At 41.7% G+C, this 16,785-nt stretch overlaps 1 protein-coding gene across 3 annotated transcripts in view; it reads right to left on the bottom strand.

Moving 5' to 3' along the window:
- The window catches only part of LOC115778745 (cyclin-dependent kinase-like 5), a 51,590-nt gene that overhangs the window by 19,014 nt on the left and 15,791 nt on the right, over nucleotides 1-16,785 (bottom strand). For all 3 annotated transcript variants that reach the window (XM_030727026.1, XM_030727028.1, XM_030727027.1), the window contains exons 4-7: nucleotides 4,656-4,701; nucleotides 4,345-4,481; nucleotides 2,979-3,099; nucleotides 1,250-1,309 (exon numbers count right to left, since the gene is read on the bottom strand). In XM_030727026.1, coding sequence (XP_030582886.1) covers nucleotides 1,250-1,309; nucleotides 2,979-3,099; nucleotides 4,345-4,481; nucleotides 4,656-4,701 — 364 coding nt within the window. The remainder of the gene's footprint in view (nucleotides 1-1,249; nucleotides 1,310-2,978; nucleotides 3,100-4,344; nucleotides 4,482-4,655; nucleotides 4,702-16,785) is intronic.

Genomic DNA, 16,785 nt, shown 5'->3' with positions numbered 1-16,785 from the left:
AGGAGTAGTGGACAAGCAGAAGATGAAGGACGTAGTGATAGATTTAGAAATACCAAGTGACAATAACATCAAGAAGAAGGAACATGAGAAGCTCGATAAATACCAAGGGCTGAAAGAAGAGCTAGAGAGGATGTGAAAGGTGAAGGTAACAGTGGTCCCTGTGGTAATCAGATCACTCAGGTCAGTGACCTCAAACTGGGAGAATGGCTCCAGCAGATTCCAGGAATGACATCCGAGATCTCTGTCTAGAAGAGCGCAGTCCTAGGAACAGCTAAGATACAAAATATATTGTATGTTTATACTGTTTTTTTTTAAATATTAATTTGCTTGTATGATTTTAACATGCTTTTTTTTTCTCTTTTTCAGTTTTTAATGTTTTCTTTTATTTATGCCTGTGAAACCCTTTGAACCTTTACATTTGATATTAAGCTAAACAAATAAACTGACTCTTCAGCAAGTGTACTTCCCAAAATGAGAACATTTTAGATTCAACTCATTGTCATTGTGCACACAAGGCACAAAACAAAACAATTGTTCCAGATCACTCATCCAGAGACGAGCATCTGCGGTCATGCAGCCAGAGACCGGCACTACCGTTAGGCAATGCGGTTTAAGCGTCTTGCCCAAGGACACAATGCAGCACAGGGACAGGGGCTCGAACCGGCAACCCTCCAGATACAAGGCGAACGCCTACCCACTGCACCGCTGCCACATACAAATGGAAGCATTACTACATTAACCCAGCCATTAGTTTCAGCTCTTCATCTCCAGTTTCTCAGAGCAGTGAATGTGACTGTGCGCGGTAAGACTCGGTCTGAAATGTAAACCTTCACAGCGGAGTCTGTTTGGCCTGTTTCTCTTCTCCCCGATGCCTTTGGCTGACACAGAGCAAACAGCAGGTCTTCAGTCTCTCACACCAGATTGCCTGTGTGATGCTGGCCACACCATGTTTTACGTTTCCCCCTGTTTCTGTTGTGGCGCTGCCAGACTGAGTCGAAACATGATTAGGCTCTTGTTGCCCAACACGTTTCATTAATTGAGATGAAAGAAGAATGAACAGCAGTAGAGAGGGGAGGCACACACAGAGAGGTTTAGATAACCAGTTGAAGCCTGCCTGCTGCACTCCTGAAGCACTGGTTTCAGCCAAATATAGTATCTGTTGAAAACACTCCTTTTGCATCACAGCTCTGCCTGTTTGGCCACCTTTCTTACAGCTCTTACAGCAGGAGGATTTGAAAGAGGGACTCACCAAAGTCACATAACTTGAGGATGTCATCTGAGCTGATGAGAAGGTTTTCTGGCTTTATGTCTGAGGAGGAAGAACACAGATGGAAAGTAAACATCATCATCATCATCATCATCATCATCATCATCATCATCATCATCATCATCATCATCATCATCATCATTATTATTACATCACTTCCATCAGTTTCTGATGCCACACATTCATCTGTTTCATTAAGAGGACTATTTGAATGATTCAGAGAAAGGGAATTTCATCAGCAAAAATGCACAGATTGGAAAAAAAACTATAACCCATACACTGACTCCCTCGATAACATTGTCATATGGGTGCCTGGATATACTACAGGCCATTTGGATGCCTGCTCTGTTGCTCTCAGTGTGCCAAAGGCTCACATGGGCCATCTGGTTTCCTGCTCTGCTGCCACCAATTCACCAAAAGCTCTTCTTGTGAACAATATAACACTTGGTTATCATGCATCAAAAGACTTTTTAATCATGCATGTAGTCAGAGAAAAATCATTATATCCTTATAATATATATCCTAGTGGAGGTGGCAGAAGATGCTATGAAAGTGTTGGTAATGGACAGGATTGTGACCAAGATGGACAGGATTATAAATGAGTATATCAGAGGGACAGCTCAGGTTGAGCAGTTTGGAGACAAAGTTAGAGGCTCAGATGGTTTGGACGGGTGCAGATAGAGACAGAAGATACACTGGACAAAGGATGTTGAAGATGGAGCTGCCAGGCAGGAGGAAAAAAGGAAGACCACAGAGAAGAATCATGGATGTAGTGAAGAAGCACATGCAGAAGGTTGGTGTGGCAGAGGAGGATGCTAGGGATAGGGTGAGCTGGCGGCAGATGACCCTCTGTGGTGACCTCTAAACGGGGCAGCCAAAAGATGAAGAAGAAGAATGAAAACATGAAGCTACGTTTGAGTTTTCAAATGTGACTATATTATAAAATTACTTTGACCATGAAGGAACCACAGACAGAAGGTGAACCTGTTCTGACCAAACACCTGTCCCACATGGTCACATGACCCTCGAAAGTGAACCCCAAAATGCTGGAAAGACCATTTAAAAGCACCAAATTTTGACCCACCATTATGTACTTGGAAAAGAAGGTAAGATTTTGCATGACTTCATTAAAGCTCCTTTCAGCTGCATATTTATTCACAAGTACGATGAGCATATCCCAGCAAATGAAATGTGGGACAAACACGGTGTTTGTGTGGGACAAAGTGGGATGTGTTAACAGTACTGAGATGTAGTCAAATATATTACATTTGAACATAACCTTTCCAACTCTTTTGCTAAGTAAATATTGTAAAGATTGTATATACAGTATTTGGTTTTCAGTAAGGATGCAGCGTATATGTTTTTTGAGCCATATCTGACAATTTTAGCAATAATTTACCTCCATTTAACTGTAATAAAAAGCTTTCCCTTCATATGCATTCGGTAAAAGCTGCACTTTATAAAAGTTTTTGATTTGGCAAATTTTTACACGGGATGCAGTTCCTGCCACAACCCCAAAGGGATCTGTGTCTCCTCCTGGGATCAAACTGGGGATCTTTTGCTTATTAAACAAAATGTGTAAACCACTACACAATGAAAATAATCTGATTCTGAGGGGCTCATGTGGGCATTGCGCTGTTTCACCACAGCGCAATGCTCTCTATGTCACCAACACTGTGTCTGTATGTTTATGTTAAGAAAAGCTCCTTACCTCGGTGAACAATGTCATGCTTATGGCACCAGTGAATTGCTTTGATTAGCTGGAAGATGTAGCTGCGTGCTTTGTCAGTCGGCACACCGTTTGGTAATTCCTCAAGCAGCTCGAGCATATTCTAAAAGAGAGAGAGACAAGAATTTGGGATTTAGTGAAGGAACCCTGGGTTTAACCTCTGGAGCAGCTTGTATTTGAGCAATGGCTGACCAATCAGTCCTCAAGGAAATCCCATCAGTCCATCCAGATTTTTTCTTTTTTTACACATGGTCTAAATCAGGAGAGTCAAACACACAGCCACGGAGGCAAAACCGGGTCGCTAAAGAGTCCAATTCAGCCCACTGGATGGCTTTTTAAAGGTAACAAAAGTCTGGTCTTTTCAATTCAACGTGGAATAAAATACTCCATATTTTTGAAATAATACTTATTTTTTTAATGATCTAGTTTGTGAATGGATGGTTCATTAACTGAGAACAGTGCTTTTACTGGTTCAGCTGCCTGAAATCAAATTGGACCAGATCTCAGGCTACGTTTGACAATTTTCAAATAATACTATTGTTCTATAGGCTTTAATATAGCAATACGATCCCAAAACAGGACAGCTAAGCCTTATATTTGTGGCCCAACTTGAAATTTGCATATTGACCTACTTGCAGGTTTGAAATTCTGTTTTATATGCTCGTTCTTTACTTGCTCTCAGGCCGTTTTAACACAGCTGGGAATGCAGTTTGAAGAATAAAGCTTAGACTGTCTGGCACGCCATGGGAATGCCTTCATTTAAGCAGCACATGAATTTAACAAACTATGAAGTTGTAATTATACTCAGGTCTTCTTGTGTTTTAATGATGGGGCAGTGATACTGATCAGTGTACTAACTGACACTGTCTGCATTACTTTTGCCAGCTCTCCTGGCTTTTACACCTCATCTTTCTAGTCCTTTTCTAGTCTTACACACTCACACAGGGTGCTTTAATACCACACTGCTCTACGGCGCTTTTCCCATCACATAAACCCGCTCACTGCTGCTTTGGCTGCAGCAGCCGTGTTGCTTTCAGACTCTATTATGCGTTTAACCTCTTTGTATTTTTGAAATATTATAGTTTGCTGTTATTTTGGAAAATATCCTGCACTGCTGCCAGTATACCTGTCTGCGTTAGTTATAGGTCATATGCTGATAGTGGTACCTCTTTCATAGCTAGACTGGGAAAACTCTGGATTGAATAATCGAGCTGATAACCGCCTTCATTGTTCTGCTGATCTTAGGGTAAGTGAAGCCAGATAAAGAAAAGATATCCAGGCCCCAGGTAAAAGTAGCATCAAAATCAATGTAGGCATCATAAAGGCCCAGTCTGTCGGGGAAACTTACCTTCTCCACATATTCGAAAACAAGGTAGAGCTTCCCCCTTCTGCGGAAGGCTTCTTTCAGCTCAACAATATTCTCCTGCTTGAGGGTTCGGAGCATTTTGAGCTCCCGCAGGGTTGTTTCTTTGACCTCTTCATTTTCTGCATGGAGGTGAGACAGACAGGAAATGAACATCACACTGAGCTGCCATGTTGTGATAGATATGGGATGCAGCAGGCCAGCAGAAATTAAGGAAAGGGACAGCCTGCAGGACAATGGAAATCACAAGTGTTCTCTGATGAGGCCTGCTCATTGGGAGAGGCGAGCCCTCTTACCTTCACTGTCCTTGAATTTCTTAATGGCCACAATTTCATTGGTCTCCTGCAATAAAAACAGAGAAATCAATCCTGTCATTACATCACAACAGTGAAAAAAACCCACAACAATAAAGCTGACTGAAACCATGCATATCAGTGTTACTGCTCCTGCTTTTACTGCTGCTTTCAGCAGCGAGAATATCACAGTTTTGCATTCAGTCGTGGGGATTGTCGCTGAAAGTATATAAATTATTTAATCAGCAACACAAACACAGATGTTCAAGTCCAAATCTACAAAAAGCATGCCTAATTAAATATCAGTTGTATACAAGTTAGCATTCAGAACGGGGGTGTCGCCTGAAAGTGTCTGTTTCAAGTGGAAACTTTGAGGCTGAAAAAATGAGGCAAAGGAGGAAGCAGGGATGGACATCTGAACCTTTGCTAGCAAAGCTACAAAAGCAACAAGCTTTACACATCCAGGGATGGAGCGGTCAAGACCAGCTTTGTGATTTCCCATAGAACCCGTACCTGGTCAAGAGCTGTGATAGAGCTGTGATAGAGCTGTGATAGAGGTGTGATATTCACCCAGTTAATCATCTTTGTACATGGGATAAAAAAAAAAATAAAAAAAGAGTTTGAGATTTCAGAGGAGCTGGCAGCAATGCTCTCAGTGAAAGGGACCATGACAGGGAGTGATTTGTCCACAGAGGTAACTGCATGCTTGGATAGGCTGGGGCTGAGAAGGGACAAACTGGCAGCCGGTGGGTATCCAAATGTGACAGGGAAAAAAAATGCCTGAATGACTTTTGAAGCAAATGCAGGATAAAGTGACCCAGGACTCGCATTACATGCCAGGAGGTGTTGTGTAAGTAAGTGCTACAAATTAACTGTGTTGTTGACATTGTAAGTGAAATAGTTAACTTCACCAGGGCGAGAGCGCTGAACCACAGACAGTTTGTGGCACTTTTGATTCACTACCAGCAGAGCACTTCAAGTCAGTATCACTGCTGGGTTTTCATTCTTCTCTCAGAGAGGAGAAATTTCCACAGATAAGGAGACACACTCAGAAGATGTTGGTTTTCTTTGGATCTACCTTCATATGTGAACAAATATTCTCAGTTTTAGTCCTTTCCCTCTCTTTTTAAGCCATGTTTCTTCTGATGGCTGCCCCTCACAGCAGGTGGGTGGGGCTGCTGTGTGTCTAAAGTGACCATATTAGGCATGTCCCCTCTCTATGACATCACGGAGAGCCAAGAGTAGAAAAACTCAGAAAAAGCATTTAGAGGGGCTTGAAATCTGAGCTTTTGGGTCACAGGGATGATTCATTTAGACACTGACCTCATTATTTGAAACTTTGGTCATGTCTAATATGAACATTCACCATTTTAACAGTATATATATATATATATATATATATATGTATATGTATGACAGAAAATAAAAGCAGAGAAGGTCCATAGAAAAACTGTAAATGAATCATTATCTGCAGCTCTAGTGCGATGGGCATATCACACGCCGGATGAGTAGGCTTTGCTTTGTATTAAGAGGTCAGATCATAGAAAAACTGGGAGAATGATTCACGGCTGAAGTGCAGTGCAAACAGAAGCAGTGCACCTGGAAAAACTTTATAGCTCAAATAATAATTCTAAAAAGCATCTGTGTCATTTGTTAAAAGGTCCAAGGTACAAAATTAGCAACAATAAGAGGAGCAGACGAAGAAATTCAGAACTAATCACCAGCGAGATACTTCTTGTCATCCCTTCATGAAGTTCTCTGAGAGAGAGAGAGACGCCCCGCCACTAGCCCCGTTTCTTGACATGTCCTAGTTAGGCCTGGTATTTCTGCCTATGGCTCAGAGCAGTGCTCCAGTTCCCCCGCGCCCCTCCTTCAGAAAGCCAAAGGCAGCATCGCACCACTACAACATGGATCAGACTGAACAGCCAGCCCTCCTCCCAGCATCGAGAAATGCAAGATGACTCACAGCGGGGTCACAGCATGATAGCCCGAGTGAAGGAAGGCGACGTGCAGCAGAGACTAAACAACCTTTTTCATGTGTGAACCTTCATCACTAATGGAGAAAATTAGACCTGATCAGAAGCTACACATTCAGTTCAAAACATTAGGGCACAAAAAAAAGAGATGCACAGATGGTGAAACTCTGGACCGATGCCATCGTTTAAAATAACAATCTGCCCGATAGCTGATTCTAATGTGGGGTGTTTTTGTTTTTGTTTTTATTTATTTGGTGTGCTTTGGATTTTTATTGTTGTTTCTGGATCCCAGATAAAGTGACGGCTAAACTGACAGATACACATCATCAAAGTCTTTCCATAAGTGAATGTCACCACCACATTTCATCTTGAAATGTCTCTGGGGATTTATTTGGGAAGTTATTCTGAAGTGTTATCTAATTTACCCTTATATCAGCTAACAAATCTAAAAATGGTCATCATTTTAATCTTCATCCCCTCTGTTTGATATCACAAAGATCCCAAAGTAGAAAAAACCCTCTGATACCCCTGATCTAAACAGGCAGTTTTAAAGATGTGGACCAGAGTCTGGTTTGGCTAACTGGATGGCCTGCAAAGAACACCAAATTGTTGGCGCAGAAATTGAGACTTATCACACCAGGAAATGTTTTCCCAACCTTCTGTTGCCCAGTTTGGTTGAACTGTAGCCTCAGTTGCCTGTTCCTAGCAGACAGGACTGGCACCGGTGTGGTCTTATGTAGTCCATCTGCTTCAAGGTTTGACGTGTTGTGCGTTCAGGGTTGCTCTTCTGCATACCTTGGTTCTAACAAGTGGTTACTTGAGCTCCTGTTGCCTTACTATCATCTGGAAGGAGTACACCCATTCTCCTCTGAGCTCTGGCATCAACAAGGCATTTTTACCCAGAGAACTGCAGCTCACTGGATATTTTCTCTTTTTTTTTCTCTATGAGCCCTAGAGATGGTTGTATGGGAAAATCCCAGTAGATCAGCAGTTTCTGGAATATTCGGACCATCCTGTCTGGCACCAAGAACCATGGCACCTTTAAAGTCACTTAAATCACTTGCTTCCTCATTCTGACCATGTCTATATGCCTGAAGGCATTGAGTTGCTGCTATTTGATTGGCTGATGAGATATTTCCATTAATGAGCAGCTGTACCTAATAATGTCAGAAAATAAGGAAAAGTATCTCAAGGCCACTTTAAAACAAAGTGTGGCCTGTTTATTTGATCTGTAGGTGTTTCAGTTTATTTGACTTACTTGTCTCACCTCAGTTCCACCCAGACTCAGCCCCCCCCCCCCCCCCCCCCCCCCAAAAAAAAACAACCTAAATCCAGGCTTCAAAACATCCCTTTGAAAAGAGGATTGTTGACATCTCTGAAAATATGAAATGTTTTTCTGCACTCTCTGATGCGGACACAGCAGCGTGCCAGTAAACACACACTTGCCACAACAGAAGGGAGAATCACTGTATCACACAACCTCGAGGTCTCAGAAGTGAGTCCTCAAAGAGAGTGCTCCCATCATCTCCACCTCCAGAGAAAAACACCTAAACCACCCGGCGAGTGACTGCAAACTTTCCTCTTTCTTTGCTCCAATTCACACTGCATCACATCAGTCATTTAAGTCAGTTCAAGTTATTTCTGCTTCAGGTACAAATTGCAGTCAGAGTCATGGCACGTGCACAGTGCTCATGCTCATCTCTCAGCTGATAACAGCCATCTAGCAGCAGATTATAACAGTCAAAAGAGTTTTTTAGTTTATCATGAGAGCATGTTAACGTTGTAGGGATCAGTGCAGAACACCAGGTGCTCTGAACCTTCTGTGCAGCGCTTTGTTTTAAGCTCTGTAGGAATTCCCTTGCGGTGATAGACTGTGAGGCTTATTTATGTTGGAGAGAAACAAAGATGGGTAAATGATTATTTACTATGAGCACACAGTCCCTCTGCCACAACCTGGATAGCACAGATTAGGAACATGAGTCAAATAAGGCCACCTGTTTGATGCGTCCTAAGGTCAGGTACGATAACATGATTATCAACACCAAAAAAACAGCAGCGTACAAAAAGGTCAGCTTTGGGTATCACATCCTGACTTACATATTGTGCTTATATATTGAATGGAAGATGCATATACATGCATTCGAACGTGCTTTAGATGCATATTTGATCATTTAATTTTATCTTGTAGCTTGAATATTTTCTTTTCTTTTATGAGATCAGTGTTTTTGTGCATGGTCCCTGAAAAGCAAAGAATAAAACTAAAAACACAGTAACATAAGGCGACACCTGTTTGTGCAGAGGGAGGAGAAAAACAGCACAGAGGTCTAAAACGTGCGAGGAGTGGCGATAAGGACATTACTTCCATTTTTACTGCATGAAAGGACAAGAACATGACAATAAATGTGCAATCTGCACCTACTGTATCCAGCTGCTAACGCGACACCCAAAGTTATCCAAGCACCTGAAACTACACAATGCTAACACAAAGCTACCAGCTAATGCTGAATGATGTAACGTGCCGAGCCTGGAAAAGCAGCCAAAGCTCGATTTCCAACAGGTAACAAAAGCAGCACGTGGACGTGGAAGCCTCAGTTTCTACTCGCACCTCTTCCTAAAATCACTGTGGCCACAACATTTTTCAGTGGAGTGCTCTTTGGGCTGATTTCCACTTGTAATTGTGTAAAAGCCTAATCAGCATGGTAGTCCCGCTCACAATATTTTACAAACGTTTGTCCCGAGAGACAAAGCTTTTAAATACGCTTCCCCCTTTTTTTCCCGGATTCGTCTGCAGAGGAGCTCATACTGTCAAACCTGGTCCATTTTTAGGGAATCTAAAGGAGGAAATACTTCTCTTTTTCAGCGTGATTGCTCTTAAAGTTGCACTGAAACTGATTTGAAACTTTTTTGATCTTCATATGTTAGTTTAAATTTCTGGCCACACCCGAACCAGAAATGCAGCAGCTGTCTGTTTTGCCTTTAAAAACATCTGGAAAATATCTGCCGCCTGTGATGTCATTTTGGTCGTGATTAAAGCTCATACTGTGGGATTATTTTTCACTTCCAGACACTGATAAATCGGTTTTGTAACTATGCAAATCTCACCCACTGGAAATGATAAAAGACATCAAATTAATTACAAAGTTATTCATCGTTCATAATCTTGATTAAATCAGTCATCTCCTGTGTTTTCCACAATTAGTCAGTGGAGGATGGAGTCATAACTCTGCTGTGTTACTTTGTGCATCATTTTTCCATCTGGATTGAAGTGCTTGCTGCCGATCTTCTGTAGCAAACTACAACACTGAACCCAGCATTAAGGGCATTGATTTTGTGTCACAGGCTTGTAGAGCTTCAAATTATGAGCGTCAAGATCCCATGCTCAACTGTCCAAACAAGGAGCTCAAACATAAACCGCTGGGCTGTGAGATTTGTTAATAACAGCTTTGCAGTTCTCTGTGATGATAAATGCTCCAAGTGCAAAGCCAACGTTCAACGGTAGCAGAAAAATTACCCCAAAGCAAAGTGAGAGGTTACAAAATGTTTAGGCTGCAGCTTTAACTTTGCCCCAGCAGATTTATTGATACAGTACAAAGAGCCAGAGTTTTCCTGTTTGGCCCAATGAGCGCCTTTCCACAGCAGGCTGCTGAGCCAGCATTTCAGACAGTGCAGGGGACTGCAGGTGATGTTCAGTGATAGGCCTCTTGGATCCCTGGAGCTAATTCCCGTGGACACTAGCATAGGAGTGGACTCTGAGTGGAGTGAGCAGCGTAATGCAGAACAAGTTCATTTGGTACCAGTGAATGTTATCTACCTTTTGTACTCATGTAAAAGGCACTGAAACTAACAGTATCAATTACTTCCCCCTTCTCCATTTTAATCTGCTACATCAGTCCTGCAAATCCTGCTACAGCCTTCATTTGGTCCACATCGTTGCAGCGAGAGCACTAAAGTGGACTGAAAGGAGATCTAATATTTCTCCCATATTAGTTTCTCTTCATTCAGAAGTGCGGTTAAAATCGCCAACATGTTTTAAAGACCTCATTGTACCGTGTTATCCCTCATGCTTGTAGGTGCCACACAGATTTCAATAGGCCTGTTTAGTAGTAATATATGGTGTAAATAGAGTAAACTAGTTAGCACAAGGAGTCCTTGGTCTCTCACTGCTCTCCTCTTTTCTTTTTTTCCCTTTACCCTCAAACAGTCACAGCAGATGACTGCCCCTCTCTCAACCTGGTTCTGCTGAAGTTTTCATCCTGTTAACAAAAAGTTTTTCCTCTCCACGGTCGCCAAGTGCTGTTTACAGGCGACTGTCATGTTGGTGAGGTTTTCTCTCTGATATTCTGCTGTTATCACCTTACAATGGAAAGCGCCTTTAGGCAACGGTTGCTGTGAGCTGGCGCTACATAAATTGAATTGGACTGAAGTTAACTGCAGGATAATGACACTGTGAAGCAAAATGGAACAGGCTGTAATTGTATCCAGCTTTGTCATTATGCTTTCTGCCAGTGACGACATTTGCTGATGTTATTTTTTTGGTTTCCATAGCTTTTGAAATCCATGCACAGAGTCAGCTGGCTCTGAAGTCTACCCTCCTTCCTGAGTTTCAGTAAAATAACGTGTTGTTCAATATTTATGAGCTTGAAGTCCAACATGATCAACTTAGTTTTACCTGTGATTGCAGCGCAATGACAACACAAGAGAATATCACCTACTAGAACAGGGATTCAGTGCAGTACTATAAATGAAGCTCTTTAGCTTGTGTCACTTCTGTAGCTCCACTGCGATGCTGCTGGGTGCAGACAGAATGCTGATTGGTTGAAATATTGGCTTGAATAGTTCACCATGATGTGGAAGAAGCACAAAAACAAACTGTTTTCATGGGCGGACACATGGACTTCAGCTATTGTGCCCTCTCCTGTGGAACCAGCTCCCAGCACGGATTCAGGAGACAGACACTGTCTCAACTTTTAAGATTAAAACGTTCCTTTTAGTTATGGCTGGATCAGGTGACTGTGAACCCTCAGTCATGCTGCTCTTGCCTTAGGCTGCAGGTGGACTTCCCATCATGCACCGAGCATCTCTTTCCTCCCCTCTTTCCTACACTCCTCTTCTCTATCACCACACCGCTCCAACTGCACGTTGAGGTTGATAGCTGTCCCTACCTGAGCTTGGTTCTGCCAGAGGTCTCTTCCTATTAAAAGGGAGTTCTTCCTCCTCACTGTTGCCAAATGCTTGCTCAAAGCAGCTCACTGGATCACTATCTGTACTTCTTGCATGTTCACCTTTCCAGCTGTCACCCTCTCATTTAACACACATGTATTCTGGCACGCTTAGACTGACTTTCATTGCTCCTCTCTCCAGAGCATACCTCCACCTCTGCAGTCTCTCTTCCACCTGTCCCCTAATCTCACTACAGATCACAATGTCATCTGCAAAGTCCACAGAGAATTCTGCCTGACCTCATCTCATATCAGTGATTTTCCTTGGGCCTATTTTGTGATACAGTTTTGCTTTTTCATTTGCCCAATACAATAACATGACTGATTTTCTACTGGGCAATCTGCTCGCTCTTATTTTGAAACTTTAGTTGCCGCTAAATGAGTGCTTGCGAGTGCATATGTCTCCTCTTCTTCAATACCGCCACAAGAACAATATTTAAATAAACACTAACTGAATTTGATGGTAACATAGACTCTTGTAAAATAAAGTGGGTTGTCCCACTTTGTGGTACGAGAGACAAGTGTTTGTACAGGGTTGGGCAATGACTGAATAACTGGGGTCAAGTCAAAAGCTAAAGGGAACTTTAGATAAATGATTCACTAAAACTTAACTGCCTGTTAGAGTTAACTGTAGTGAGGCAGTGCCTTCTGTTCATGCTGAGCTCTGTAACGTATAAACACTTGATATCCAGCACGTGCACGCACAAAAGGCTGCACCAACAGGTGGGCCGGGCCTGGCGGTCTGCGTTTGACAAAGCCTCACATTTATACTTAAAATAGCCTCCATCTATCAGGGGACAGTGACAACTTTAACATTCAGACAGGAAACATGTGTCCCCTCTGCATCTCTGTGTCGTTCTCTCTCTCTGGCTCCTAATAGGACCACATAGGCAAGTGTTCCACTCAAGGTGACCCATTTAATGCTGTGAAAGTCCTTTTTTTTCCTCTTCTGTCCCAGTTTCTGTTCACTGGGTGCAAAAATAACTGTTCCCTTCAAATGGGGCGGGAGGCTTTTTTTTCTTTCTTTTTCCCACTAAATAAATCTAGATGTTATTGACAGCTTATATGGGAGGAATAAAACTTACTGCAGCAGTTCAAGTATTTGTGGAAAAAGCAGCAGCGGTTATGCAATCTAAAATAAAAGATAATTAAAAAAATTAAGATAGGACAAACAACAGATGACTGCAGAGTGCTGGTGACTCATTTGATGCTACACGGCAGCTCCTAAAACACTGATGGGCTTATTAGATCCAGTCAATACACTAATTACTAATTTTTGGATTGCTGTGTGCTATGTTACAGGCAAATACAATGCAAACATGAAGAATCGTCTTCAGGAGATAATAGATTTGTGTCTCAGTAGGCAAAGTGACACAGCATTAAAGGGTAAATTATCCATGAATCACACAGCAAAAAGAAAAAAAAAAGAAAATGTCTTAAATTACTCCATAGGCTAAAAATGTTTGAGCACCATGTATTACACTTGTGGCCACAACCTAATTAGACATCACACCTAGTGTTTCTCCTTCACAGCCTACTTACTAGCATAAAGCCACAATGGAAAAATACAACGGTGCCAGATTCCTGTCAGATGTGGGGGGCAAAAGGCAAAAAATAAATAAATGTGCTATTCTGAGAGTACCTCACAGGTGAAAAGCATATGCTTTCAAAGCCAGAGCCACCACTGTTAATTGCTTTTGCACACTCAGTGGTAGCTATTAAACAATGTGGAAACAGCATGACGTGAACCGGCATAAAAAAAAGCTTAAAATGAATTAACACAATATGCAAAATCCATCTAAAAGTGCCGTGTTATGATTCAAAAGTCAGGCTTTGTGTTGGTTAATGACACAGAAAAAAAAAAACACCAGCCAACGATGCAACGATTTAAACCTGCAGCTCAGCAGTGTTGTGCTCAGGTTCACTAAGGGACAAACTGGGATCAAGGCCCAGACACAAATTATACAGTTTATGCTTTAATAAAATAAATAAAAATATCACATCATCGCATGTCCCATGCAGCCTTTTTACATGCAATTCGATTCATATAAAGGCCTCATCAAGTTGCCTAGCTATTCCATCATTTAGTCAAACACAACACCTGTGCCACTGCAAACAACTTTGCAACCCATTTCCTCCTTTCATGCTGTTGTAAAGATGTAATTAGTGTCATGTGTGATGTCACTGATGCCTGCTCTGGTCTGTGCTGGGACCTTGCTGTTGCTCTGCACTGCACTGAAAGGTGTGAAGAACCTCATCAAATACAGATGAGTGCAGACTGAAATAACAGTCTTATTTGTTCCTGTAGTGGCCCTCATTGACCTGCTAAATGATTGCAAACGTATTCTGTTTCATTGCATAACAGAGACACACGGGAGTAACTTCATACAGCCCGTGTTTAAGAACTTTTTTAAACATTTATTTAAAAATTCAACGTCAGAGAGTGGGAGACATTTTAGTGAATAATTTACTCTTTACTAAAAGACGGAGAGCAGATAGATGTAAAACCTCACTGTGGTACAAATTTGATTAAAATTTTATATGTATGCTCTAGTCATTGACTTGATTGGTAGCAGAGGCACCCAGAGTACCACGCTAGCTGGCACCCAAGTCTTGAGCCTCGGGCTGCAAGCGATACACCAAACATTTATCTTAATACCAAATATTTTAAAACGGCAGCAGGGTGGCATTTGCTGCATTAACAGGCTGTGATATATGGTCTCACTCTGGCTGTATCATTGTGAAAAATGGCACTGAGTGCTCCTCCACCATTTCCTGAACATATTCACTCAGGATGGCTTCCTGTTGGCATCATTCTCCGGCCCTCGGGGGTTCTGTGAACCTGAACTGTGCCAGGAAAATACAACCCCACACCACAGTGGAGCTGCCAGGAGCCTTCACCATAAGAAGCAAGCATTGTGCCTGTAGACTGCTTTTGGCATGTGCCACATATGTTCATTGCTAATAATAGGATGACTCATGTGATCATGTGACCCTTTCTGCTGCTCAGCAGAACAAATGCTCTGCTCTTTGCTCTCAACTCACAAAATTTCTTGTTTACATTTCATGATATGATCGGTTAAGCAATCCAACCCGTCTATTAGTTTTCTCAGACTAATTAACGAAAGTGCCAACTTACTGAAGGAGAGAAATGTACTCCTTCAGTTTACTTAGCTGTCAGTTCCTTCTTGCATGTCAAGTAATGCATGGGGATCGCTGTCAAAAGGTTTTTCTGTCACAATCAACTTAAGCCTGTCTTTCCCTTTAATTTTCATGCCAACATATCATCAGCATCTGTTCTTATGGCTCAAAAACTGTTGGACAATTGACTGACAAGCGGTCTCAGCGCCAGGTGAAGTCTGCTCCCTTCTTATTTCATGGTGCAAACCACTGGTTACACTTCAGAACAGAAAGACCAGATTAGTCTTTGCCAGAAAACATGTAAAAAGAGCGTGCACAGAAAAACCAAAACCAAGATGAACTTGTACAAGAATGATTAGAAAAACATGAAGAAGGAGAGAAACAGCTCAGGATCCGAAGAACACCACATCATCTGTCAAACACGATGAAGGCAATGCTATTGCATGGGCGTATATGGCTGCCAGTGGAAACAGGTCACTAGTGTTTATTGATGATGTGACAGAAGTAGCAGGGGGAAATGCAAAGTGTACAGGGCTATACTCTGTTCAGATTCAGCCAAATGCTGCAAAACCTGGACAGTGCTTCACTGTGCACATGGATAATGACCCAAAACATACAGCAAAAGCAAATGAGATATTCTTCAAAGGCCAAGTCAGTCACCTGGTCTCAACCCAATAGAGCAGCTTTTCAGTTACTGATGACAAAACTGAGACAGCAACAAACAAGGAGCAACTGAAGGCTGCAGTGAAGGCCTGCAGAGCATCTCAAGAGTGGAAATGCAGTATTTGGGTTCTAGACTTCAGGCAGTCAATTTTCATCCAAGTACTAAAAACAATCCTTATATTTAAAATTGACTACAAACGACTACAAAATGGCTCATGCAAAAAAATGGCTGTAATTCCTAAACAATTAACGCAAAGGTTTTGTTAAAGCCCCTGAATTAAAGCTGAAAGTCTGCACTTCAATCACATCTTTTCATCACATTTGAAATCCACTTTGGTCGTATACGGAGGCAAAACTACAAAGAATGTGTGTGTGGGGTTTTTTTTGTTTGTTTTTTTCTTTTTTAGCTGCTGCAGTAAAGCTAATTATTATTTTACAGTAAGCATTCATTTTTTTGAAAGTCAAAAATACACCTGATCTCCCAGTGGAAAAAGAGGCTCGCCAGGAAATAATGTCACAAGTGTAGCTCTCTATATCCTGCATTATCTACTATATATTATATAACAGCATGAAAGCTAAATATTCTGTGACACTCATGCAGTCTCTAGAGTATATTGTTGTTGTTTATGAAATTGAAATGTTCAAAAATGCACAGTACATGAAGCTTGATAAAAAGCTGTAAAATGTCATAAAATGCAATATTTGTTTCCGGATGAGCTGGAGGAGGTGGCTGGGGAGAGGGAAGCTTGGGCTTCTCTGCTTAGGCTTCTGCCCCCGCGACCCGGCCCCGGATAAGCGGAAGAAAATGGATGGATGGATGGATTGTTTCAAATTTAAATACCGTACTACTTCAAATTTCAGGTCAATCTAAAGCTGCTTCACACCGCAGCTGGAAAAGTAAATGTTTACAGATTTATAGCTGCACTTCTCATATTTCAATCCAAAGATTTAAACGGTTATATTTACTATGTTGTCACTTTTCTGGACATGTGTAACGTTTCTGTGCAGCATCCGTCTGTCACTCAAACTGTAGATGTGTTTTGTTTTGTTTTTTTAACACAGGTCACAGAAAATGAGACAACTGTTTTTTTTTTTTAAAAAAAAAAAGGATTTAATAACATTATCTGGATAATA

The sequence above is a fragment of the Archocentrus centrarchus genome, chromosome 4 (genome assembly GCF_007364275.1).
Source record: "Archocentrus centrarchus isolate MPI-CPG fArcCen1 chromosome 4, fArcCen1, whole genome shotgun sequence".
Lineage (NCBI taxonomy): Eukaryota > Metazoa > Chordata > Actinopteri > Cichliformes > Cichlidae > Archocentrus > Archocentrus centrarchus.
This window is presented reverse-complemented; position numbering and strand designations above follow the sequence as displayed.